The 26336-nt window shown below is 40.3% G+C and overlaps 3 protein-coding genes across 11 annotated transcripts in view; 2 read left to right on the plus strand and 1 right to left on the minus strand.

Annotated features, from left to right (window-relative positions):
• The window catches only part of pde10a (phosphodiesterase 10A), a 61399-nt gene extending 57682 nt beyond the window's left edge, over nt 1-3717 (plus strand). For 2 of the 4 annotated variants that reach the window (XM_071480986.1, XM_071480987.1), the window contains one exon: nt 814-3717. In XM_071480986.1, coding sequence (XP_071337087.1) covers nt 814-913 — 100 coding nt within the window. In that variant the 3' untranslated portion in view covers nt 914-3717. The remainder of the gene's footprint in view (nt 1-813) is intronic. The other 2 variants (XM_071480988.1, XM_071480989.1) reach the window with 1 other exon arrangement.
• A 2623-nt stretch (nt 3718-6340) lies between these two features.
• On the plus strand, nt 6341-15086 carry pla2g12b (phospholipase A2, group XIIB). Of its 6 annotated transcripts, none has more exons than XM_071480995.1 (11): nt 6341-6485; nt 6902-7536; nt 7767-7889; nt 8420-8479; nt 9015-9136; nt 9222-9283; nt 9660-9832; nt 10045-10098; nt 10225-10286; nt 13238-13326; nt 13461-13601. In XM_071480995.1, exons 2-10 carry the CDS (start codon nt 6904-6906, stop codon nt 13275-13277), a joined length of 1329 nt encoding a protein of 442 aa, XP_071337096.1. In that variant the 5' UTR covers nt 6341-6485; nt 6902-6903; the 3' UTR covers nt 13278-13326; nt 13461-13601. The 6 variants fall into 6 exon arrangements, with proteins under 6 accessions (XP_071337096.1, XP_071337095.1, XP_071337093.1 ...); XM_071480994.1 differs by having other exon boundaries at nt 13238-13314; nt 13461-13598; XM_071480992.1 differs by lacking the exon at nt 13461-13601 and adding an exon at nt 10405-10465 and having other exon boundaries at nt 13238-13316.
• On the minus strand, nt 14077-25047 carry oit3 (oncoprotein induced transcript 3). The gene is made up of 9 exons (XM_071480990.1): nt 24840-25047; nt 20655-21029; nt 20433-20543; nt 18689-18811; nt 18457-18579; nt 17414-17574; nt 16847-17259; nt 15456-15555; nt 14077-15299 (listed from the first exon to the last, which is right to left on the minus strand). The coding sequence occupies exons 1-9, from the start codon at nt 24895-24897 to the stop codon at nt 15147-15149; spliced, it is 1617 nt and encodes a 538-aa protein (XP_071337091.1). The 5' UTR covers nt 24898-25047; the 3' UTR covers nt 14077-15146.
• Between the last annotated feature and the right edge of the window lie 1289 nt (nt 25048-26336).

Below are 26336 nucleotides of genomic sequence, written 5' to 3' on the forward strand. Positions count from 1 at the left end.
CTTGATTATAGCGCAGGGAGCAGAGGTTACCTTCATGACAACAAGAAGTGATGGGACCGCTACGGCAGGTGACTAATGAATTACACAGCTGCTCCCTGGCTGTGGTGACATGTGTTCTACCATTGTTCATTTTAGTATAATGTTTGTCTTGAATAAATTGCCAGTGTAAATGAATTACATGGAGTTGTTTTTTAGGCTTAATGCAGCATTTTGCTTCGTTGATTGTTGTAAGGTTTCGAGATTTCATCTGAATCTCTTCATATTCTTATATTTTTGGCTTAACATCATTGCTACAGTTGCATCATTTCAGCTTCTCTAACTTATTCTTTTTCTCACAATTTATAAGTTGTGTCTGTCTCTGACAACATTATGTTCAGACCATAGTCAGAATCAGATGCACACCCTTGTGGCAGTAAAGTGTTATACTAGCTATCCCCTTTAAAAAGTGCAAGTTGTGCATTTCATTTTCATTCAAACAAGAAAACTGAAAACTGGTTGCAGTGGATAAGTGACAAATATACATCTGATAATAGCTTCATCAAATCAAAAAAACATAATTAGCCTTATATCATTTGAATTGGTAGCAAAAAACAAACAATTTCATTCACAGTATATTTGTTTGAATTAACTGAAATATTTTTGCCTTGTTATTGATTATGTTTATGTCTGATTCTTACTGACATGAGTTTATCCTCTTATTTTACATTATAAACCACGTCTTTGCAGTAAGAAATCAAAACATCTTTACTGCCATGATTGCAAACCCGTGACACGCGGAGTCTGAATCTGATCTGAGGTGATGTGTGTTTGCAGGGAGAACCTGGGCCAGTGGGAGAAGATAGTACGAGGAGAGGTGGAGGACGTAGTGCCCAGTCGACCTTGTGATTCAGGCCCTGTCAAGGTGGACAACTGACTACCAAAGGGGTTGCTGGCCCACCAAAGGAGTACAACCTGAATCCTGCCACGGACCTGGAACCTTTGTAGGAGGAAGAGCCCACATCCTGTGTTAGCAGGAGACAGATCAGCTAAAGGCGACTTGACTTTGAAAACACACAGTTACCTCATTGGGTGACGGAGGTGTCAACACTGGCGGTTTCACCGATCCCAGAGACTGACAGACAGCTGATGGGGCTGAGGGACTTCAACCCATCACCCTGCGTCCACTCAGCATGGGAATTCATTTGGTAGAATGGACTTGTGCCATTTTGGTTGTTTTAGTTTGGCTGTTTTATGTTTTTTTTTGTTGTTGTTTTTTTTGGTTTTTTTTTCTTTTATGGTCTTGTATTTGCGGAGGCCTTACTCTGAACCTTTCACAGGCTAGGTTATGTGAAATCTTGTTGTCGGTTCAGGCTTTTTTGAAACGGTACTGTTTGCCTTCTGTGGTAGGTTTATCGTACGCGCACTACTTCAGCAAGGTGTTCCCAGAGACAGAAGGAATGTGTAGAACAGATGTATGGTGAAATGCCACCTTATTGAGAAGGTGGGTGTCAGAATGTTTTTTTTATTACTTTTTGAGCAAAAATCCTTTGCAGTACTTGAATAAAGAGATACAGCCTATTCTACATGGAAATAGCAGAAACCCCCCACCCCCAGAGCATATTCTACAAAATGTGGATGAACTGCGCTGAGAGAGAGAGAGAGAGAGTTAGATAATGTCGACACTTGTGAACACAAGTCACAAGAGAGTCACAATGTTTCTCCCTGAAGTGGACCCCCCACAGCACTGCCCCCGGCTCCCCCTGCCATTTAGGAACCTGCTGCATAGTACATCAACTTTTCCTTTGATCAACATGATCTGACCCCAGGCCAGCAGTCATAATGTTTGTAGGACGGAGTTCACGGGACAGAAAAAGAAGAAGATGCACAAATAGCATCACTTCGAATCATTTATAGTAAGCCAAGACTGCATATGATTGAATTTGCACTCTCGTAACATTTCTCACACCACTATCACGTCATGAAATATTTTACGCACCAGTCTGGCTCCTATTAATCAGTAATCACTTCTACAGCCATGACTAAAACACAGTTAAAAGGAGGGTACATGGATTATAAAGATGAGTTTGTTTGCAGAGACACAACAAACTTCTTACATGTGGACTACCAGGTGTAACGTCCAGACACCACCCTGATCTATAACACATGGTGAAGGTGTGCTGCATTTTAAAGATGTAAATTAAATTAAGAGTGAAGGGTGGAATGAGTAGTAGCCTGCACAGTCTCAGATGTTTTCTCCTTTTGACATAAACGGGTTCAAAGCCGTAGTATGAAACATCCGTGACACTGAACACTTTGTCATTTTGCTGTTGATGCAGGGCACAGCAGCTCAGTGTCGTATTTTCCCATATCGTCAAACCTGTTAAGCTAAAGTGCATCATATGTCTATGTCTGGGACTGTAATGCAAGAATGTTGGTTGACTTTTTTGCAGGTTGTGTGACAGAAGCTCCCCCTCATGTCCACAACCTGCCGAAGGAAATAAATCATCTTCCCTCACACTCAGCCTCCAGCATTGTGCGAGGGGCTGCATTTGGACTTTGGGTTCCCAAGATCTTCCAAAAGACAAATTATTTTGTCTGAAACTGTCATTCCAGTGGACATTGTCCCTACAATACTACAGACTTGCCGCTCAAATCATTTGTTTCACGACTGGTACTGTGCCCCCCCACCCCCCACCCCCCCAGCCCTCCAGCCCGCCTTCCCCCACCCCAATGGTGTGAATGTACATTTTGATGAATGTTTCGTTGATTGCAGATCCTCGGTGGTGGCATGTGGGTCATAGTGCACCATCAGTTTCCATGATGTCCTCTGTCTTACTCTTTTCAGAATTGCTTCCAGTAAGCTTCAACCAAGAGCAACAATTAGCATGCACCTGAACTGAAGTTTATATATAGTTTTGCATATACGGTAATAGGTGTGTACTGTGTACAAGCTAGGAATTAGTTTGTACAGACTGAGACGTTCGCTCTGATGGTGCTAAACTGAATGGCAGTCGTGTGCTTTCTGACCGGATGTGTAGACTGTGTGTGCACGTGAAAGAGTGTGTGTGCATGCGTGTGTGTGTGTGTGTGTGTGAGTGTGTGTGAGAGAGAGAGAGAGAGAGAAAGCCTTTGACTGTCTCTATCCCCACTCCAACCCCACATGAGAACATGGTTAAGTCCATAACACTGCACTGTCCCTTCTACTTTTCAGCACCAGTTATATCCCATTGTCTGCACTATGTTTAGCTTATGATCTTTATCATTGTTATTATTGATGATTATTATTATTGCTCTTATTACTATTGTTATTTTCTTAATTAGAGTTAAATTTAAATTAACTTATATTTTTTATACACAGAAAAATAATGTTGGCCTTTTTGTTTTGTACAAAGTAAACATCAAGATAAACAAAACGGTCTAGACATGTTACTGTTACCCAGAATAATTGAGGAATGTCTCAACTGTAAATGTAAGAGCAGTAGCCCAAATGACTTTTATTAAATACCTGAAAAAAATCTGTGTTCCAGATCATTTCTTTATTTCATTTTTTAACTGCCTATTTATTTGCATTTATTTAACTCTTAATTCCTAGTTGTATTGATAGAGCTGCAGAGTCAGTGTTGGGTGGTGATGCATCACTTCTGATTGGTCAACATGTTATTGCACCAAATCAGGTCCATCTGTTTTATTATCCCAGAGATATGTCAATGTCAATTCTTTCTGCTTTTTTTTTTTTTTTTTTTTTTTTTTTGATAGTCAAAATATGAATAAAAATTGGGATTTTCAAAATGACTGGTAATGGTGAGAATATCTTATCTTCATTTGGTTTTGGACAAACTGCGAGGACTCAGACTGTGTGCGCAAAATCAGCACCAACCATTTGGAAAACTATACAATGATGTAAAATCATTCAATAAATTTATAATATGACTCTGGGCTAATTTCAACCTGCATTATTAGTTAATTTTAAACATTAGATTTCACATTAGTAGTCATGCATGTCACCCCTCTTACCTTATCTTAAAATCAGTTTATAGTCTGTTAACTCTTTTCATTCATCAACTTATTATTGACATATGCTAATCCTCATCTTGACTCCACTGTCATGTTCCATCCTTGCAAATATAGTGAAAAGAAGACTTTTATTTATTTGAATCTCTGATACATTTTATGTCTGAATATTATTAATATAATATTAATAATATATTATTATAGTGTTAATAGTGGAATATTTGGCTCTGTTGGTTGAAAGATATGAAGGCATATTTAAGAAAAATACCTTAAAATTTTGCATTGGTGTATAAATAGAGGTGTACTGTGAACTAATTTGTTGAACAAGCTGCAGATGGTCCTGTCAGAAAGTTTTATCTTTCTCAGTTGGTATCTCTCAGACAAATGATGGCACCTACCCATTTCCACACTATGGCTGCCCACCACTACAGATCCACTTCACTGGTAAACAGCTGGCGACTGACACTGAGGTTGGAAGATATTCTTTGGGTTTTTCCAAATTTAAACTCATTTGAAATTAGTAAAAAGGGATGAAAGATGACTCAACACATTTCTTTTTTTTTCTTTGCTTACGGTTCCCTGGTGTTGATTTTCTTAAAAATTGCAACTATGCATTTTTTTATAGTGCTTATGAATACAGACACTTTCCAAACAGAAATTGTTGAGGGCACATTTTTAATTTCACCCAAGCCACAGAGATGGTTATTTTATATTTACATTATTAGTAGTAAATAGGAGAGAGAGACTGAGTAATCTATTACTTTTGTCTTTTTTTAATGTAATTTGTGCAATTTTGTGTAATTGTACATTGTCATCAGCAATACGAGTTCAGTTGACAAGTAAACACTCCAAATCTTCAGGCGGCCTTCACAGCATTCCTTTTTTTAACATCATTACATGAAACATTAAGGGACAACACAAGACTGTAAATGTATGCAGACTCTGAATACTGAATACTTGTTTCAATGAAGCATAACATGTTACACTGTATCTTCCCTCATGCTCATCTTTGCCATCTGGGTGCTTTCCTATTCTGGCCATTCCAGCCCTAAGGCCTGAGCTTCACTCCCCTTCTCTTCTTCCCTCTCTTTTGCAGTATAGGCTACACTCACAACTGTGTGTTTACTTGCACACAATAACCTATTTATTGTGACTAACCCGATTAAGATAATAGCTTGATTGAAACATTTACAGGAGTTTTTGCAGTAACCAGATTTCCCCAACATCCAATGTTCACACGATTTATTCTGTAATTTGGTTACTGTGTGCAAGGATTTGTGGTAGCCGTCGGGAAACGTTTGACTATCACAAAATAAGAAAACATGGGGAAATAGGGAGAATTTAGTCCTTTGTTTTCCATGCTAAATAATTTACGCAGCACAGTTGCAGTGTTAGAAAACATTTTTCAAACACGTCACACTGTGTTGTTTCTGGAGGCTGGCTAAATTCAGAAGACCCATGCCCAGAACACATCATGTTATACAATGATGTGTTCATTGTATAACATGAGAATTCGGATAATGAGCTTAAGCCTTGCATTTAGGTTGTTCAAGGACTCCCCAGAGGAGAAGGAGAGACAAAAGCTGGAGTTACCCTGATCAGATGAACTCTGATGGTATTGACATAATCAGCAGCAACAATGATGAGTGTGCAGACTTGCAGATTGGTTCTGCAATCCCGGTGAAAGAAGAATCAAGAAGTAGCAGTAATGATGACATGGATGACTAATATGAAACCTTGTGAGAGATTTGTCATGTTTTAGTCTCTCAGTAAGTAAGATTGTGAGATCAGCTTCATGTATTTTCTTTTTCTTTTCCAGAACATATCCTTTTGTATGAGACACCAGTCCATCAATGCATATGCTACTGCTCAAAATAGGGCAGCAGCAAAATACTGTGAAATGGGACGGTGGAAGGAATCAGCTGAAATGAGCTGGGAATTGGCATGAGATTTGCAAGAAAAAGGAAGTAAAACAGGGAACTGAAACCACTAGTTTATCAGCTAGTGACACTACACCCTACTAAAATTTAGATTTCAAAACTCCAAACTCGACCTTCTCTGATTTGTTGAATTCTACCACTTGTTTAATCAATGGTCAGTGGACGGAATCAGTCATTTTAACTGATTAAACCACAAAAAACACAAATAATTTTCATCATGTAAATCATTTTATGAACTGTCCACGACTGTTGCACATGTGAATGAGCTGGGAGTTTAGCAAGCCAATCCCTGATGCGTTGCTTTCTGTAAACCTCAACCTGCTTATTTAACATGACTTTAACATCACTTACTCACCTCCTAAGGCACAAATGAGACTTTGCACCTCAAAGCTCATGGGTACGATTATTAACAAGACGCTGAACGCAACGCAAGCATTACGCGTTTCGGTCTCCTGGCAACCGACACTGTTGTGGACCATATACAGCCTGTGACGTGGACACGAAGAAAGTTTGTTTTCTGCCGTGAAACCGCAGAAAAGTACAATTATCAAACAGGTGAGGGTAATATTTATGGTTTCCTTGTCTTATGACTCCATGTTCACATGCTTCACATGTTTATTAACATCATATTATAGTCACGTAAAAGCAAACATACTTCGCTTGGTGCCTCACGACTGTGGGAGCCCTCTGATTTGTTTGAGCACTGGCTGGATTTACTATAGTTAAAAATGTTTTATGTGTATTGCCCTGTTTTTTGTTGTTTGTTTCACAAATTTGTGTCTTTAGGGCAGAAAAATCTTCAGCAGTGTTATTCACCTGTTTCCATGCCATGTAATTGCTTTGGATAAAAGCTGGATATCAGTAAATGCAGTTTAGGTCTGTCCCGTAGGCTAACATGAGAAATGTGTTGTATTTAGGTCAGTATATTTGATATTATTACTCAATTAATACAATGCTTTGTGCCTTCATAGCCATGTCCAGCAGCTCTAAGCCAAAGCCTGTGTGCTTTGGGAGCGACATCCGCAGACTGCTGCTGGCTGCTGAAGCTGGTCACAAGGCCGATATCCTGACCTACTCCTCAGGTCATCTGGGGCCCCACAGTCTGGACCAGGGTCAGCCTCATATGGCCACAAAGCAGTCTTTCTGGAAGATGTCTCAGAGCCAAGAAGCAACCCCAAAACCTCTGACACTCCAGCAGAGACGAGCAAAGGCACTGACCTGTGTAAAGAAGAAAGCAATAAAAGAGTCTCCCCCTGAGTTCACCGCGAGCGCTGCTTTAGTAGAGTCTGAAGTCTCTGAGTCAAGAGAAGACCAGGCTACTGATAATTCATCACATGCAGATACAAAAGAAGACATAAGTCCACCTAAGATAGTTCATTGTTCATCAAACTCTTTGCCGTTCCAACCAAGAGCTTTTTCCCAGAAGAGAAACCCTTCATCTGAACTGGAGGGGAATCAATTTTTCTCAAGCCATTCTGACCAGGAAGGAGTGAATACCGAAGACCAGCTGAAGAGAAATCAGTGGTTAGGTAGGCAATTCACAGCCAAGCAAGACCTCTGGGCAGGAATAAATGTTGCTGAAAAGCATGAGAGGAAACTACAAAAGGTGAGACTGGTCACACAAACCATGACATCACACAACTACTTTTGTGATTGCACTTGTTTTGTTTTTTTTAATTTTATTTTCAGGTTTTCTAATATGTCAATTTTTTAAAGAGATGGTAATTCTGAATTGCCTCCTCAACACTCTTGCAGAAGGTGCATGAATAAAGACACACACAGACTCTCACACATCTTCACTTGCTAACGTTGTGTGTGTGTTCCTGTCACATCCAGGAGCTGAGGAAGCTGTCAGTGCAGAGCTGGCCTAGCAGAGACCGCCTTGCGGTGTTCAGTGACGTCTTTGATGATGTATGTGAAAGCTCGCCAGTATTTGGACGCATCCTGAGGGAAATTAAGGTTTTTCCATTTCCTCTGTACCCACTAGCACATTTTTAGCATATGCCGTCAGACGTATTAGAGCCAAGAGAGAGTGAATCCCTCGTGTAGCAAGCGGAAGTAGAGCAACCACTGGACCCTGGTCACGATACGTCAGGAAGCAGGTCATCAGAGGGCAACGGTTCCATTACTGCTCATTCATAAGAAATGTCTTAGGGTCATGCAAGTTTCGTTTGTGCATTTTGCACATGACCAAAACTGAAATTAAATTAACCTTATCATCGCTTGGCATTCGTTTGTTGTAATGAGTTGGCAGCAAGGTTGACTTAATCATGCCCTCAAAATGTTGTTATTATTTGACAGGATAAAACTACTGGAATGAGCACTCATGATTATCCTTCATGAGGACACAGACATACAAAGTACACATAATTTAACAGTGGCTGAAATATTGTAGTAACTTGTAAAAACTGTATTATTTGTTAATAGTTTATTAACAATATCTGTATCCTGCAGTCATGTTGGTGATAAATGTCTTTTGTGTCTTTCAGACAGATTATGATTTGTATGTCAACCACATGATGGCTTCCCACTCACCTCTACATGACATGGTAAAGCACACTGCCCGTAATGTATTCAATATAGATTTAGGTAATAATAAGCAGAAGAAGACTTGAGACATGGATGCAACTTTCTGGCCGCCAGAGTCATTGATTCCCTTCTGTAAGTGTCAGGTGATTGACTGCAAGCATAACATTATGGCTCATTATTTACTGTGGTTTATCAAACTTGGGTAGTTTCAAAGTCTGTGGAAATTGTTTTCCATAGTGTATAAGCTAAAATAGCATCTTCTAAAAGGACAATATTAGCTCTGATATCATTGGGTTTTTTTAATACAAAATCACTGTAAGATAACAAAGCTACACCTTAGGTTCAGTCACAGTTCAAATGGTTAAATGTCACACTTATCACAGGGCCTGTTATTCATTTCATGGCAATTTTAGGCAATGTGTCCATTAGGACCTGACCTCAGGACACATAGTAATAATATCTTTTCAAGCATTTCTCTTTTGCATGTTTTGAATTCGTGACAAACAATAAAAGTCTTAATATGTTGTTGTTGTTGTCTTTGTTGTTGTGTTACAGTCACTGAATCCTTCACTTGAAGATCTCAGCAGTGGCAAAATGAGGGAAATGGTGCAAGATGCTGAAGAAGAGGTTTGCAGACTGGAGGTGGAGGCCAGAAGAGCTCTAAAGGAGAATGAACGGTACTGCAAGCATCCCTCTACCAAAAACACTATATAATTATATACTGTGTTCTTAGTAGACATATTTGTTCTTTCCCAACCTTAGAGTCCGAAATGAATTACAGAATGTTCCAGCTATCACAGGCCCAGAGGACAGTGACATGAAGAGTAAGTCTCAAGACTACATTGGTATATCTGATCATTGGTAAACCACATCTAAGCATTTGCTGTTCTATCCTGCAGGGCAACAGCACATTTGTTTATTTGTTCAGTCTGTGGACAGACTGAACAAATAATCACTTTGTCGTGCCAACAGGCATAAAGAGAGTTTTGTAGTATTGGTGAGTCAGCTGTGACTTTATGATGCCTGCAGGGGTGTGAATGTACAAGTGCAGAATAGAAGAAGCCTCTTGGTTAAGAGGTGAAACGTCTTCATGTATCTACAACCAAGTCCAGTTGCCCTTGACTCCACTTTTCTTGAATCTACAGATACATCATTAGTCAATACGGTGCGTTCATGCTTGTCTCCCTGCTGTTTGGTCAGATATATCTCTGTCAGGGCTGCAGGACACAGGCCACGCTGACAGTGTCCAGTTCAAGAGGCTTCAGGTGTTGAACATGTGGCAGGAGATCCAACAGCTGGAGGAGGAGATTAAGGAGAAGCTGGTGTCCACTGTTACAACCACCGCCACAGAAAGACGCATCAAAGACCTGAAGGTGCTGGGAGATTAAGTGCTTATCCTCCAATATTTCTAACCACTTAGTCCTGTTCCACTCAAGTTTATGAACAGCACAGTGTGACACTTATATCACACTGAGCTTTTGCCCTCTTTCAGAAATAAAGTTAAAGCAGGATGTGTGATTGGTGATTGTTAAAACCGCATATGGCTGCAGTTTTTATTTAGCCTCATATTTCTGTTTGCTCTCAGGGAGAGACGGTGAGACTGATAGCCTTAAATGAGCGCCTGAAGACCACCAACAAGGCAAGGGAGTTTGACCTTTTTCCTGCCATATCATCATTTTTGTGAAAGTATTACAGATTTTAAATGCGTGTCCTGTTGCATGATAGTGGGTCATGTTTTTTACTCTGTACATTTTTTTCCCTCAAGAATCTGGAAAACAAAATCAACATGGTGCTGAACAGAGAGAAATTAAGCAAGACAGTGAGACGGTACATGTAATATTGCACTTTTAGTATGTCACAACTGACCGTTGGACTTTGCTATAGTTTATAGGAACCAAGTGACTCTTTCTTACTCACTGCTGCTCTCCTCTGTTTTTACCACTAGGAAATTGTGGGATGAAATACACTGCAATCTGCAGACAGAGAATGAATAGCTTCATCAACAAGTAAACCAGAGACTCATTTCTTGAGATGGCTGTTTTTAAAGTCAGACAGTATGCACTAGATAATGTGCAATAAGATGAGGGAACAAGTATTTAAAAGAGTCACATCTATGACAACCAGCCTCTGTCTGACATCCCAGTCATAGCCCCTAAGTTTAGTATACAGAAAATGTCTTTACTGGAAATAACAGTGTAGATCATATGTTGAAACTGCTACTAATATCAATAAGACAGTGTAAAAATACTCTATTACAAGTCCTGCATCAGTAACAGTTGCTACTAATTTAACATTTTAGCAGTGTTTTGATGTTTTATTTAGTTGATATTTAGCTAATATTAGCTACTTTATATAATGTTGAATAATCTGCAACAATGTATTCCAGTTTAAAAGATGATCATGTGTTTTGTTGCCTAGTATTAAACTAGTGTTAAACTACTAGGACCACAGCTGTCAAATTAAAGTAGTGAAGTAAAAAGTTTGCCCCTGAGTGGTAAAGTATCACAAAATGAAAATATTCAATTACAACTCAAACAAATCCCTTAAAATTGAACTTAAATACAGCTGTGATTAATTTCATTTAGTTAGTTTGTTCTGCTGTTAGCGGTGAACATTTCCATTTACTTTTGTTGTGTACCCATCAACATTCTCAGGCCTTGAATTATGAAAGTGCTTCAAGCACAGAGATCACATGCATCTGTGGATATTCATATTACAGGATGTCAAATTTCACAGTTTCCAGTCCCCCCCGCAGCTAAAGAACAGCAGTGAATTTGACGCTTCACATATGTTGTTTTAGTGACCCAGGGCAGTCCGATTACTATTTGTTAATATGAAGAAGATCATGAGGATAGCGAGCCCTTCTCTCATTTATATCTCAGTAGACAACAGTAAGTATTCATTAGTACAGACAGTATAACTTAATTCTAATACTGGTATCATTAAAACAAACCCTAGTTGTTTGACAGGAACACTAAAATCAATTTCTGGTCCACTGCAAGCACATTACTCTTAAACCACAAGAGGGCAGCAGATACATACAAGAAAAGTGTTGCCTGCATCAGAACAAGTTACTTTGAAAAATCTACCCCACAACTTCATGCCAAATGATTAAGATAATCTCTGTTTGTCTCTGTACGTGTTGGGTGCTGAAGTGTCAGTGTGTGACCTTTATCAAAACACAGTGAAGTTTGTGATATCTTGATAAAGGTCACAGGCTGAAATGTCGGCATTCAATGTGGTGAGTGTTATAGTGAATAGGAAGAGGGATTTCCTCTAGGCTCAAGTTCCGTGTGACTTTTGAGTCATAAAAATCCAGTTATAGCTTTGTAGATAAAACTGTATTGAAATTACTCATTTACTGTGCTCAAAAATCACAGAGAATGAGAAGATTAGAGGAATTAAATTACATTTCTTTGAATTGATATGGGGTGACTTTTGCCCCCATCATGAGAGAGTGCCTTGCTGTCTGCTAGAACCTAATCAGAGGTCAAAGTCTGCTTTCTGGCTGATAGAGCCAGTAGGAGCACAGTGTGTTTTTGTCCGTCACTGTCTAAACCCTTCTCACCCTGTTAACAACACCTCGCCTTGTGGAGAGCTTCCTCTGCTTGGATTGTCGCCAGTTCAACACCATGCTGCTTCGGACTGTGGTCCTGCTCCTCCTCTGTGTGTCCCTGGGCATGTGTGCCACTTTAGGCCACTACCAGGCTCAAGCAAAGGAGGAGGAGGAGGAGGAGGCCCTTGCTGTGAACTCAGCTGCCGTTAATGATGGTGTTGTTGCAGCTGCCTCTGTAGATGTGGCTAAAGACGGTCTAGCTGCAGATGCCCATGTGGATGATTCACCTGCAGCTGAGGAATCTGTAGCTAATACCCTTCTCGGTGACAAACTACTAGCTACAATCCTTGCAGTGGATAACACAACAGCTGACAAACATGAGGTGGATGTAGCAAATGGTGCTACACCTGAGGAGCCAGGGACAGACAGTGAGAGGCCTGCCAGAGACATTCCTGCCATGGAAGCTCTTGCTGAGGAGGCTGTCACCCAGGAGCAACCTTCTTCTGAGGAGGAGGATGAGGAGGGGAATGAGATCAGACCAGTCGAGACAACCCGTTCCCTGGACAGACCCTTGACTAATGAAGATAATAACAGCTGGAGCCTTAACTCAATTAGAAATAGTTTTCAGACTATGCACGGATACTTTGACTCCCTGGTGGAGCTGGTTGGGGGTCACAATGGTGTGTGTCAGTACCGCTGCAGATATGGTAAGAGTGAATCTCTCGAATGAACTTACTGTTCAGTTACAGAGAACATCAAATCTTTAGTTTCCTAGAGGTGTGAATGACCCACAGATAGCTAGATAATCAGACTTTTTGCCTGGGTGTTTTCAAATCATTATTATGCTGTTCACATCCAATATTACTTCTGTTACTGTGTGTTTGTTTGCGAAGCACACTTTAACTTTCAGATTTAATACATTCTACTGCTTTTTATTTGTTTATCAGCCACCTATGTCTTGATCCAAGATTACGCACATAGCCCTAGGGCTGCTGATACTAAAACCTGAATACAATCTGTTTATCAGTCTGTCAGGTAGATGTAATGTAAGTACAGTTACACAATCAATACAGATGTTCTCAAACAGCAGTTACATGTTATCTGTGACATGACAAACACAAGAACAGAGATATAATTCCTTGACTGTGAGCAGGTGATGACGTTACTTTGTTAATATACCTTCATGTTCAAGACTTAAACGGAACTTCTTTGTTTCCTGCAGGAGAAGCTCCTCAGCCTCGCCCCGGCTACCAGCTCCCTGAGCCCAATGGCTGCGCCTCCTCTCTGGTGGGATTCCAGGTGAATGCCGCTGTAGGTGGCCTGTTCAGAGCACCAACAGCCAGGAGCTACATCACTAAGGCTCATATAATGAAACTAACCACAACGATAATGCTAGCTTCTGTGTAAGTCAACTGCACTGACACAATAGTTCCTTCTTTTGACAGCTTGACCTGGGGGTCCCTGCTATGACAGAGTGCTGTAACCAGCTTGACGTGTGCTACGACACTTGTGGCACAAGCAAGTACGACTGTGACTCCAAGTTTCGCTCCTGTCTCCATGGCATCTGCTCCGACCTCAAGACGAGCCTGGGCTTTGGGGCGAAGGTACAAGGTGAGATATTTGCAAATAGATACTTCACTTTTCTTGGCTGTGGACTGTGAATATGACCACCAGCAGGAACATCTCACACACTCTGGAGTTATCAAAAATGAATAGATAAATAAGTCTGCCTCCCTCCTCTCTCTCTGTCTTTTCTTCTTAGCCTGTGAGTCGATGGCAGATGCTCTCTACAACACAGTGTGGACTCTGGGTTGCAGGCCTTACATGAACAGCCAGAGGGCAGCGTGTATCTGCGAGGGAGAGGAGAGGGATGAACTGTGACACACAGCACAGTGGACAACTCCTGGACGCTTTCACAGACAAATAGCAGGGTCATTGGAATTTTTTGCAGATTATACTGTATATTTATAGGCTTTTTGTCAAAGAAGAGATACTTCACAAGAGCGCTCTCAAGATTCAGAGCCTTGGAGTTAAAAAAGACATAAAGGGAGAATGCAAATGAACAGTTTCTTTGCTTTTATTCAAAGGCATTTCTAACAAATATTAGATATCTGAAAATCGTCCTCATGCATGTTATACTCTCCATAGTTCGTTTCATTTTTAGGCCATTTTTAGGCCTCTATAACTCCATTACCATAAATTACTTTGATGACTCCAAACAAAGAGCCTGATGGGAAGGATACTGTAGTTGGATTAATTTTCTCTAGATAGAAAGACACAAGATAATTACTGTGTCGCACGCTGTTCATTGTGTTCTAGTATTTAACATTTATCAAACTAGTCTGTTCAAACCTTAAGTCAGTGTAATATAAAATGTAATGCCTATTACATCTACTGTGTTAATGTTTGATATAAGTTATTTGTCGGTTATTTGTTGTTATTTTTTTTATGAATAAATGCATGACTAATTGCAGTTTAACTGACATGATTAATGCTAGTTTAATTGTCAGAGTGATGAAGCGTGTGCATAATTTCCGTGCACGGCACACTGATATCTCCGTCCCACCACACTGTAATGTGTGATATGCTCCCCAGCCATTGATTATACTGAGCAAATGAGTCAGAATACATCTATGAATGTTGCACATGTATTTTTCAAGTCAGTGATGGCGTGAAATATTAACCACTTCTATAAATCCACTAAATCTTTAAGCTGTAATCAAGCCTGAGAAATGCCTCAAAGTGTGACCTAGAAAAACATCCCTCATGCTGTAGTTGTTACAAATGAAGTGTGGCCCATTTGAGTGATTTCTAATAGAAATGTCATTTCACTTTAATGTCAGTAAATTGTGCTGCCAGGCAAAGTGGCAGAGACAAACAAACATGGATACATATCTATTAAAGCAATTGACATTGGAACTGGCAAATAGAGGAGTGTGTTTACTGTGCATCTGCATGAATATGTGTATATGTTCGACTTTAAAAGGGACAGCACAATGGACTACTCTGTGTGTGTATACCTATATTTGTTTGGTATTTTGAATACCAAATAAACTGAAATGTAAATGTCATTTTTAAGATGCCGACCTGATCTCATGGTGTTTTATTCTGGCTGCATGTTAGTATCATGACTAAGGCAGGATGAAGATGGGGCCTCCGCTCAGTGTGTGTCGCTTCTGAGGTTCACTTGACCGAGCCTCCCGCCGGACACGTCCTCGACAACGCTGAGCACAGCGGGAGTCTCCCGCCCCGCATACTAACACCTGGCAGTGGAGGAACACTTGCTGTAAACAGAGGAAACAAACTTATTTTAAGCAGAGATACAGAAGAACACCATCAGTGTGAGGATACTGCTAATTCAGATGAATACAGTCTTTACATTACAGTGCTACACAGACACACACTCGACAGCTGGCTCCCAGCATGCTTCTTTTACTCACTTGATTGTCTTTGCCAATGAACTTGAACACAGGGACCTGGTAGTGCTTAGAGAGCTGGTCCTTTGATGAGTACTGTGTCACTGCTTCATCAGAGATGCACCTGAATAGGAAGCCAAAGAGCAGAAATAGAGTCATAAGTGCAGGCAATATCTTAACACAGTACTCAGTGATCCATATATATTTCTAACAAGCAATTTCGTCAAGTTTAGCTGCCCTAAGGCCAGGAAACATGGCTGTATTTTTAATAGGAAATTGTGAAAATAGATTATGGCCCCTGCTCTGTTGGTGTCCACAGGGCAGCAAGAAGGACTCTTACTCCAGATTCAATGAAGAAATGGTTTGCCAAAAGGGAGTGTTCCCCAGAAAATAAGGCTGCTCTGTGTTTCGATTTTTCTACCCAAAACATTCTTGTTTTCTTTCCACATTAATCAGAGTGCAAGGCCAGTGGCATTTTTCATTTGACATTTCTCTGAAGGAGTGGAGATTTCCTGTCCTATAACTGTCAAGCAGCTGATGCTGTGGAAACCCAGCAGCTGGGTCTGATCCAGCTGACATTCATTGTAAGAATTATTAATGTTGCGGGTCAAAATGAAATTCTGCTATTAATGAGAGAATATTAGAAAGACAGATTTTAGTTCTTAGTGTATGAGCATGAGATTTTAAAGGGTAAGTTCACCCAAATTACAAAAAAAGCACTTTCTTCCTACTTCCTTCTAGTAGCACAGATTTGCTTTTTTTTGCTGAGTGTTAAATATCCGTATCCACTCTTTCATCTGTGGAGCTCACAGCACTAAAAATTACATTTGAAAAATGTATTAACCAGGTGTCTCCAGAAATAATTTCCATGCATCATGTTTGTGTCTGTGATACGACCTCACTGTGGAAGACTTTTATTGAAACGACTTTCAATGAAAAGAAAATGTCACTATGAAAACTGATGATATTGTGTTCTGTGAATAGTCCAGACTAACAGGGAAAACACATTACTAGTGATTTTATTTTTCAATAAAAATGACAGCGCTGTGAGCACCAAAACAAAATTCCTGCTGAGCCACTTTAATGGAGTGAAGACAGAAATACCAGAGACAGGTACCTTAAAACCTGGGCAAATAAAACTAAATCTATTTGCTTGACTAGATACTTCTATAGCATTTTCTTCTTTTTTTTCAACCTGTGTAGCAGATCTTTTTTTTTCTAGGAAGACCAGCACATATAGATGTTATCATGAACTGGGTGTAGCTTTAATTTCTATTGTATTACATATGGTAGCAAAATAGAAACCTATTCAATAAAAAAAAAAAATGCATAGACTAGATATGCTTGTTGTCTGGTTCCCATGTGGTATGTAAAGTAACACAAGATGTGGCTTTAAAACTGAGCAAACTACTCACCCGTCTTGGATGAGGTAATATTTGAGAGCCTGGTCAGCTTTGGGGCCTGGTGTGGCGAAGCAGCTCTCTACCAGTGCAGAGAGGCCCTCCACTCTCTCCTTGGGCTCCACCCCGAAGAACAGGGAGTCGTGCAGGCGGAGCTGGGGTGGGGTGCGATAGGGCTCTGAGAACTCTGCGTTCTTGAAGAGCTCCAGGGAGAAAGGGAAGACTCCCTCACTGTGGCCTGCCAGCTCCAGGGCTGAGCTGCGCAGACTTGCCTGGTACCCGTCTGACACGTGGTATTCCCTGGGGAACTCACAGGTGACTGGGAGCACTAGCTTGCTGGTGCGGACTATCAAGTCTCTGCTGCTACCTGGGCTGCTCCTGGGGAGGCCGGTCACCAGGTTGGTTCCCACAATCTTGTCATCTGTTACCTGAGCGGTCAACATTTACTTTAATAGCTTTTTCAGTGAAAACCTCACACAACTCTGCTCTTTAATATAGTGATATTATTTCCCCAATCCCCCACCATAGAGACTAAACCCTGTGCACATTCAGTCGGAATATTTTCAACTCAGTAACTCTGACCTCCACCACTGTGCCGCAGGTCTTGAGGCTGAAGTTGAGGTTGATGTGTGTGCCATTGGAGACACCTCGACAAGACGAGTTGGACAGGAAGAGCTCCAGTCCTCCTACAAGGTCCTTAGGAACTGACACTGTAATAGAGCTGGAATCACACTGGACTGGCACTGCAGGAAAGAAAAATGGCTGTAATCATACAATAACAAAAAGCAGCATAAAATCATCCCACAGTTGTGCGATTAGATATAAACACACAATCTGTATGATGAGTGTATGAAAAATAACAGTAAAAGCAAGGTGCAGAGGCAGTAAAGAAAGATCTGGGTTGTATTCTTTGACATGATTTCTTTACAGAAATCAATATAAAACCAATAGCAGTTTAACGTGCACCATCAGCCTGACACTCGGCTAAGTGATCTAAGAATCTGAGTTTGCCAATATTTTCCTTTTTTCAAAGTTGTTGCTTTGTTGCTGATTTTCTCAGTATTCCATGACTGCAATTTGAAAAGAGCTGAAATAATTTAAATTAATTTAATTCAAAATAAAACTAATTGGCAACAGTGTTTATAATTGTAAAAAATAAAAAGAATAAAAACAGCTTTTTCGAGCAAAATATGCCAAATATTTGCTGGTTCCAGCTTCTCTATTGTGATTATTAGCTGCTTTCTTTGTTTTATGTGATAGTACGATGAACATCTTTGAGTTTTCAATTGTTGGCAGAAGTAAATGGACTGAGAGTAACACATTGTTTTCACCAGGGCTGTCTCATTTCCCAGCCAAAAGGTCTGCAGGAAAGTATTGGCCAGTCCTGTTATCCACTGCTAATATGCTTCCATGAGAAATAAATAATCCTGCTCAGTGTTACAAAATATCAGTTATGACCTGAAGAAATTCATTTTGCTCAGATCTCTACGATCTAGAACATCTTTTCATCTGAGTGTCATCTGGACTTGCTGTCTGATTGATTATCTATCAGCAGTATCTACCCTTATCTCACACACACACATACACATACACATACACATACACATACACATACACATACACACCCTGACATGTTCGTTTATCCTCTCCCAGCTCCAGCCCTCTTGGGCAGTGGCACTGATAGGAGTCCAGCAGCAAGGAGCAGCCATGGCTGCAGCCTCCATTGTTAACGTGACAGCCCGCTATCTCTGCATGAGGCAACACAGAGAAGAGGAAGAGATGGAGAACACCACTTGGTTCATGGTTTAATTATCTCAGTACAACACTGGCTGGTGTGTCATATAAATATTGATGTACCTCTGCAGTTGTGTCCATCGTCATCCAGCATGCGGCCCGGCCCACACTCACAGCGCCTGGAGCCTTTGGTGTTCACACACACCTCTGCACAGCCACCGTTGGCTTTCTCACACTCATTCACATCTGAGCATAGGACACACCACACCTGGGTCAGATATTATTATCAGCTGAGTCTTGTTTTAATTGACTGAGTAGCAGAAGGGTGGAGTTATTACATCAAGGCAATTCACTTAGTGCTTCACGGAAGAGGATGATAAATCAACTCTGAATGACTTTAAATCTAAGTTTATAATACTGAGGGGACTGGTAAAGGAATGATGAGGGATGAAATAAAAGGAGAGACAAAAGTGAACATGCAAGACAGTGAGGAAATAGAGGGACTGAGGACAGAGATATGACAAAGTCATTCCTGAGACAGAGAAATGCAGATTTTGTTGATGGGTGAATAATGAGATAATGGCAGTGTTCAAGCTGGCTAGGTTCCTCCTGCATACCTGTCACCCATCATTAGGTGTACCAGTTAGTGTACCACACACACACACACACACACATACACACACACACACACACACACATATCCATCTTGTTTGAAGTCAGCAAATACAAAAGACAATTTTGTTTCCTCCTGTTAACAGCACTCAGAATATGAAAAACATGAGATCAAATGGCCGGAGCAGCAGGCGTACGGTCATCGTTGTGTACTAGAGCAACGTTTCTGCAGTTGTAGGGCCACATGTAAAGATCCTAAAGTAGCTAATCTAATAAAATAGAATGTATGATTTGATTTTAATTTTAATATCCACATTTTTAGTCATCTGTAAAACCACAAAGTGGTGCGATTAAGATTGTGTGAAAACTAATGAGTGAGCAGGAAGTTGAAACAAAAGTGATAGATAAACAGTGGAAATACTGTTAAGTGATGTAAAAATGATTATAATAGTTATGGATAGGTGGTTGAAGGGGTATGAAATGTCACCAACCTAAACACTGACAGTTCAAATGTATGAAATGAACTGTTGTAACAGCCACTATTACATCCACTTCATTATCATCATTAATAGTTCAATAATAGTCATTTAAAAATCTTTTCAAATGAACACATTTGGATCATGATGGATGGCTTTGATTATATTTGAGTCCATCTGACAGGCCTGTGATTGTAAGTCAGTGTCAAGAAGTAGTAGTTTGAATCCCTGACAATAGATGGAGTAGTGCTGATGAAGACTATAAGATGCAGTTGAAAGCTACAGAAAAGGGACAGTAGAAGCACTTTCTGGTTAAATGGTCAAATACATTTCATCATACTGATAGTCAGTGACAAAAAAGTGATATCTGATCTAATCTAAACTAATCTCATCTCATCTCATCTCATCTCATCTCATCTAATCTAAATTGACCTTCAGTAAAAATTCATTTTTGTCAAACGTACTGTTTTGAATTTTTGCACTTCAGAGAATAAACCTTCACATGAATTATTGTGAAGCAAGCTAACTAAATCTACAAAGATAAAAAATGTACTATTAAAATTATCTGAAAATCCCAGTGTGTTAACAAGGATGTTTGACTAAGAATAAAATAAAAACATGCGCCAAGAAATAAGAAAAACATGTCAAGTCTGTCTGAGTTGGCTTGTTATTGTTCAGAAACCATTTCCAGCCTATCCGGCTTCCATGTTCTCTTGCTTATCTCTGCATGTTGCACAACTTATCTGTCCCCTCTCTTCCTCCCTCTGTGTCCGCCTCACCCAGGCATGTTTGTCCATCTGGTCCCAGCAGAGTTCCTGGTCCACAGCGACAGTCAGACTGAGGACATCTGGGACCTGCACAGTCCACCTCATCACAGATGTCATAGAAATCTGTGCAACATATTAACACAACAACAAACAAACAAATGAAAAGTAACTCAGTTATAGGATTTTACATTTTACATTACATTTCACTTTTACACGTCAGACATGCTCACTCACGGCCACAGTAAACATGGAAGCAGACTGAGGGTCTGGGCAGGCGGTAGACAAAGTATCCCCCAGTGCAGGCCTTCACATCTATGCTGGAGTTCCAGTGGCAGCAGTTGTCATTGAAGCTGGCACACACAGGCAGGCTGACAATGCCGTCATGGGGTTGAGGGTGGCTGCCATTGAGCCAGATAGGAGCATGGGTGCCACAGTGGTTCTCAGAGATGCAGAAGGTGGGCATGGCATCTCCAGCCATGCCAGTGAAGCGGTACCATTCTCCAGCCATGTGGCTGTCACACAGGGGCACACCAGATGTCTGGTTGATGTGGTAGTCTGTGTTCCTCCAGGGTTCATTCAGGCTGATGTAGGCAGAGCATGGGTCCAGAGCTGGGGCATGTGGGTGGGATGGCAAAAATGAACAAGATTTTGTATAGGGTGTATAGGAGCAGTTGAAGTCAGTAACACTCAAGTACTTTTCAGGTTAAGACTGTACTTTTACGGAAGCAATTGTGAAAGGGTAGCTTCACCCAATGTATGAGAAAATAAAACATCAATCAATGTAATACAGCTCCAACACAAGCACACCTCATTCTACTTAATGAGGTACTGATTAGGTGATCACCTGAACCAAACCTTATTTAACGAGGAAAAGTATAAAAACCACTGCTGTGGTCGTCACTATCATCTTGCAATAGGACCAGCTGGATGGTAAAAATAGTGCTAGTAGTACCTCAAAAGTAATTGGAATCAAAAAATAACTATTGACCATGCCAAAAGAGTTGAAAAGAAAAGTTTTGAGTGAGGAAAAGAAGGATTCAATTCTGGCTTTACTGGCAGAGGGAAACAGTGAGCGTCAGGTTGCTTCCATCCTTAAAATTTCTAAGATGGCGGTTCATAAGAACAAGGTCAAGCAGCAGACATTGGGGACAACAAAGCTACAGACCGGCAGAGGGCAAAAATGACTCTCCACTGACCGGGATGACAGTCAACTCATTCGAATGTCACTCAGCAACCGTAGGATAACATCAAGTGACCTACAAAAAGAATGGCAAATGGCAGCTGGGGTGAAGTGCACGGCAAGAACGGTTTGAAACAGGTTCCTATGGGCAGGGGTCAAGTTGTGTAAAGCTAGAAAAAAAGCCCTTCATCAATGAGAAGTAAATAAGAGCCAGGCTGAGGTTTGCAAAAGATCATAAGGATTGGACCATAGAGGACTGGAGTAAGGTAATCTTCTCTGATGAGTCCAATTTTCAGCTTTGCCCAACACCTGGTCGTCTAATGGTTAGACGGAGACCTGGAGAGGCCTGCAAGCCACAGTGTCTCGCACCCCCCCGTGAAATTTGGTGGAGGATCGGTGATGATCTGGGGGTGCTTCAGTAAGGCTGGAATCGGGCAAATTCGTCTTTGCGAAGGACGCATGAATCAAGCCACGTACAAGGTTATCCTGGAAGAAAACTTTCTTCCTTCTGCTCTGACAATGTTCCCCAACTCTGAGGATTGGTTTTTACAGCAGGAAAATGCTCCATGCCACACAGCTAGGTCAATCAAGGTGTGGATGACCTGGCCAGCCCAATCTCCAGATCTGAACCCCACTGAAAACCTCTGGAATGTGATCAAGAGGAAGATAGATGGTCACAAGCCATCAAACATAGCTGAGCTGCATGAATTTTTGTGCTAGGAGTGGCATACAGTCACCCCACAGCAATGTGAAAGGCTGGTGGAAAGCATGCCAAGATGCATGAAAGCTGTGATTGAAAATCAGGGTTATTCCACCAAATATTGATTTCTGAACTCTTCCTAATTTAAAACATTAGTATTGTGTTAGTATTAAAAATGAATATGAACTTGTTTTCTTTGCGTTGTTTGAGGTCTGAAAACACTGCATCTTTTTTATTATTTTGACCATTTGTAATTTTCTGCAAATAAATGCTCTTAATGACAATGTATATTCGGAATATGGGAGAAATGTTGTCAGTAGTTTATAGAATAAAACAAAAATATTCATTTTACTCAAACACATACCTATAAATAGTAAAATCAGAGAAACTGATCATTTTGCAGTGGTCTCTAAATTTTTTCCAGAGCTGTATATTATATTATATATATCAATATGATATAGGTGAAGTTATATTATCAATTAATAAAATAAAAAATCCAGACCTCACCTCTTCAGAAATCTCTGAAACCAAAATTATCTGCATACCCCAATACCACTAGATGTGAGAAAATGTTTTTGTCATTTTAATAAAATGCCCTGTGGCAGTTGATGTTATTCGAAGTGATACCGATTATTACTTTGTGAAAGGTTTAAATTTGTGCTCAGTCCATAAACAAACACTAAATCCTTAAGCCTATTCAGTGGATTGTATCCATACCGGTCAGTGGAGCAAATGTGTTACCATGAACCAAAGCTTCAAGATAAACTGTAACACAGAGTCAATTTTAATTGAACTAAAAGTCAACAAGCCATGCACAAAGGGCTCTTTCTCCAACGAGGTTTGTCAGTGGTGGCTCTTTTCACTGCAGCCAGTTGTGCCGAATCAGGAGAACAACTGAACGAGCAGAGTAAACAAAGTGCAGCAACACAATCAATAGTCTCTCCCCTCATCATGCCCTCTCAACAGTGTAATTAAGAGGCAGATGTAAAACAAATAGAAGAGAAGAAGACATGAGGGATGATGGGGGTGGGCAAAGTGGGCAAGAGTGACAGTAAGTGTTAATCACTAAGAATCAGCAGGGATGAAGACACAGCAGGAGTTTGATCAGCTCAGCAGTAAAACATCCTCTGTAACAGGCCAGAGCCAGGAAACATGACAGCAGACAACCAACATGTAACACTTTACTGGAGCAGTAAACACCACTATAACCAGTGCTCCAGGCTTTCCATTTAGCTGGATTGCTCAACATAAAATATCCATGTTTACGCTTTCCCACCCATATCTGGAATGAAAACAACTTTCTGTGTGACATTTAACAGAGGCCAAGGTTGACAATAACTCTTTGTCCTCTTATATCTGATAAGACAAGTAAACATGACAACAAACCACAAACATGCACTTGAGTTATGGTAAGAAATATTAACTGACTGCACCTTGGTTCTTGGAAGTTGTGAAAATGTGAGATGGGACTAATTTTGTGACCATGACATACATCATTTTTTTCCCTCCCTCCACTAATGGACAGTCCATCTTGTCACAACCTGCTGCTAAAGGAGGAGGATCAATCCAAGGCCTGGGCCTGGGCCTGAGACTTACAACTGACCAACTGTGTTCCAGCTCGAGCAGCACAGAGGACATAGATGACTCATGCAGTTGTATGTTAATGGAAGCATTAAATCTTCCCAATGGGGCTTAAATAACTTAATATGGCTATTAGGAGGAACACGACAGAGCCACAGCTGACCTGAGTCAAACTCCTGCATCTTATCTAGGCAGATGATGATGAAGACCCACACTTAACAACGTCCAACCTTATTTTTTTTCATAATTAATATCTTTATGTTACAGTCTGCAATATTGTTCTTATCTTTAATGAATCCTATGAAAACAACAGAACCAACAATGAACTGATTCTACAAACAAGTACTCCCTGTTTATCTAGAGTCTGATATATCTTAAAATTCGGTGCCACAGACCTCCATTATTGTCCAGACAGTATCAAAAACACATCAGTGAGCCACACCATTGCACTGGCTAATATGTTACTTCATTAAGATGAACATGGGCACTGTTGTTTATTGTCAATTCCACATACTCAATATGCTGCTGTAAATACTGCACCAAACATTTATTAATCCTCAGCAGAAAATAGTCCCTAAGAAATGGATTATTTACTTGAGTTTGAGTGACATTTGCAAAAAATTACAGTGCTCAGCTGTTTTAGGAAATTATTTAGCCTTTTTTAGGAATGGAAGTAATCTATATTTGCAATCTGTTTTTTAAAAGATTATAAATTTAGAAGAAGTTAATTACCTCGGTGCTGAGTGTCATAAACTGGTTAGGGAAGTGCAAAAGTACTGAAAAATTAAACAACCACACCAATGGCTTTGGTCTTTTCATGGGATTTGTTGACAGCAAGAAAAATATGGCAACTTTATCCTCTTAGCATAACACAGATGAGACATAAACTCATTGCTGTACAATAATGCAAATATAATCTTGTTCTGAGTGTAAACAATATGAGAAATGTTAAACTCACCTTCACTTGCAACTGCAAGTAACTCCCGCAACAGACTGGTCATCACCAAAAAAATCATGATGTGCTTTCTCAGAGTTGGATGAAATATGTGTGTGTATGTGTGTGGGTGTGTGTGTGTGTGTAGCCCCTCTGGTTCATCTTCAGGAGAAGTCTGTCTTTAATAGGCACCTCTTATCTGTACACGTCATATTATCATGTCACTTTCTCACCTTTCTCCCCTGACCCTTCTTCTCCCTAAATCCAGTAACAGGACCATCCTCCCATTGTTTCAGACTGAACAGTCATCTCATTCTCCTCCCTCCATCCCCCAAACATGACCTTAAACTATTCCAAACTATCCCAAACATACAAACATCCTGAGAAAAAGTGTGGTTGGAGCTTATGATACTTTTAAATATCCATCTAGTCTTTCTCATCCTCCCTGATTTAAAGGGCAGGGAAATGCGAGCAATGATGTAATCTCCAGCAGCATTAAACCTGTCTGATTAAGCTGCCAGAGCATCCTTCACTTCAAGGCGACGGCAGGGTTTGCACACTCAGGATTAACCGCAGACAGAGACCCTCAGTGACACTGTGCTAGTAGAGTGAATATGTTCTCATCTTGCTCATTACTTGCCCACTAGTACAGGCCAGAAAATGTCTAAAACTTGGCCCTTTTCATTTAGAAGCTGCCCAAACTAACCTGGTGCTTGCAGTTTTTATTGCTTATATGTAATTGGAGCAATGGAAGCATTAATCCTCAAGGCTGTTAGAATAAATGAGGTGGAACATGCCATTCTTCTTTTGTGATTACCTCTGGAAATAAGACACTGTTAGGCCTCCTGGCTTCATGTCTCTACGGCACAGGCAGATTCAATCAGCACTTTATTACACTACTGCATAACCACACTGTGAGGAGGGAAGTCGTACAGTGAGTACAGTACTACATTTTTAATAGTACCCTCACTTTTCCCTTTTGTTTAACTTTCCTCTAAATCTCATGTTAATTGAGTTTTCAGAGTTTGAGTAAACTTTCCAATTACACAGTGTTTGGTTTTATTAATTTCACTGCAGTGAAATGTGTTCAGGTTAGATTCAGGTTGAAGGATAACGGTAGGTTTGTTTTTCTTTTGACATGCTGGCGCCTCAACATATGGATGCCAGTGTGGTCCACTTTGGTCCAGACTGAAATAGCTCAAAGATTTTATTAAAATTTTGACTATCACTGTTGGTGATTTCTGTACTTTTCCTCTAGCGCCGCCACGAGGCTTGTAGTGAAATGTCTCAACAACTACTGGAGTGATTGAAATTTGGAACAGATGAATGAACTGTGATAACTTTGGTGATTCCTTAATTTTTCATCAAGGGCCATCATTAGGTCAACATTTTCATTTGTCCAATACTTTACTGTAGGACCAAATATTTAAAAAAGTAATGATTGAAGTAAGATAAAGATCAATCCCTTCTTTTTCCAGTGCTGTTACATTTTCAGACTCATATCCAGTTTCAACAGACCAA

The sequence above is a fragment of the Trachinotus anak genome, unplaced genomic scaffold (genome assembly GCF_046630095.1).
Source record: "Trachinotus anak isolate AG129_WGS33_773 ecotype Australia unplaced genomic scaffold, CSIRO_AGI_Tana_v1 ptg000007l, whole genome shotgun sequence".
NCBI classification, from domain to species: Eukaryota; Metazoa; Chordata; class Actinopteri; order Carangiformes; family Carangidae; genus Trachinotus; species Trachinotus anak.

Excerpts from the sequence above, each read along its gene's own strand:
- pla2g12b (XM_071480992.1), top strand. The coding sequence starts at position 6,904 with ATGTCCAGCAGCTCTAAGCCAAAGCCTGTGTGCTTTGGGAGCGACATC. Across the intron at positions 9,137-9,221 it reads GCTCTAAAGGAGAATGAACG|AGTCCGAAATGAATTACAGA; the intron begins GTACTGCAAGCA and ends TCCCAACCTTAG. Across the intron at positions 9,833-10,044 it reads GACGCATCAAAGACCTGAAG|GGAGAGACGGTGAGACTGAT; the intron begins GTGCTGGGAGAT and ends GTTTGCTCTCAG.
- oit3 (XM_071480990.1), bottom strand. The coding sequence starts at position 24,897 with ATGATTTTTTTGGTGATGACCAGTCTGTTGCGGGAGTTACTTGCAGTT. Across the intron at positions 17,575-18,456 it reads GGATAAACGAACATGTCAGG|TGCCAGTCCAGTGTGATTCC; the intron begins GTGTGTATGTGT and ends TCTTTCCTGCAG. Across the intron at positions 17,260-17,413 it reads CCTGCGGCACAGTGGTGGAG|GTAACAGATGACAAGATTGT; the intron begins GTCAGAGTTACT and ends TTGACCGCTCAG.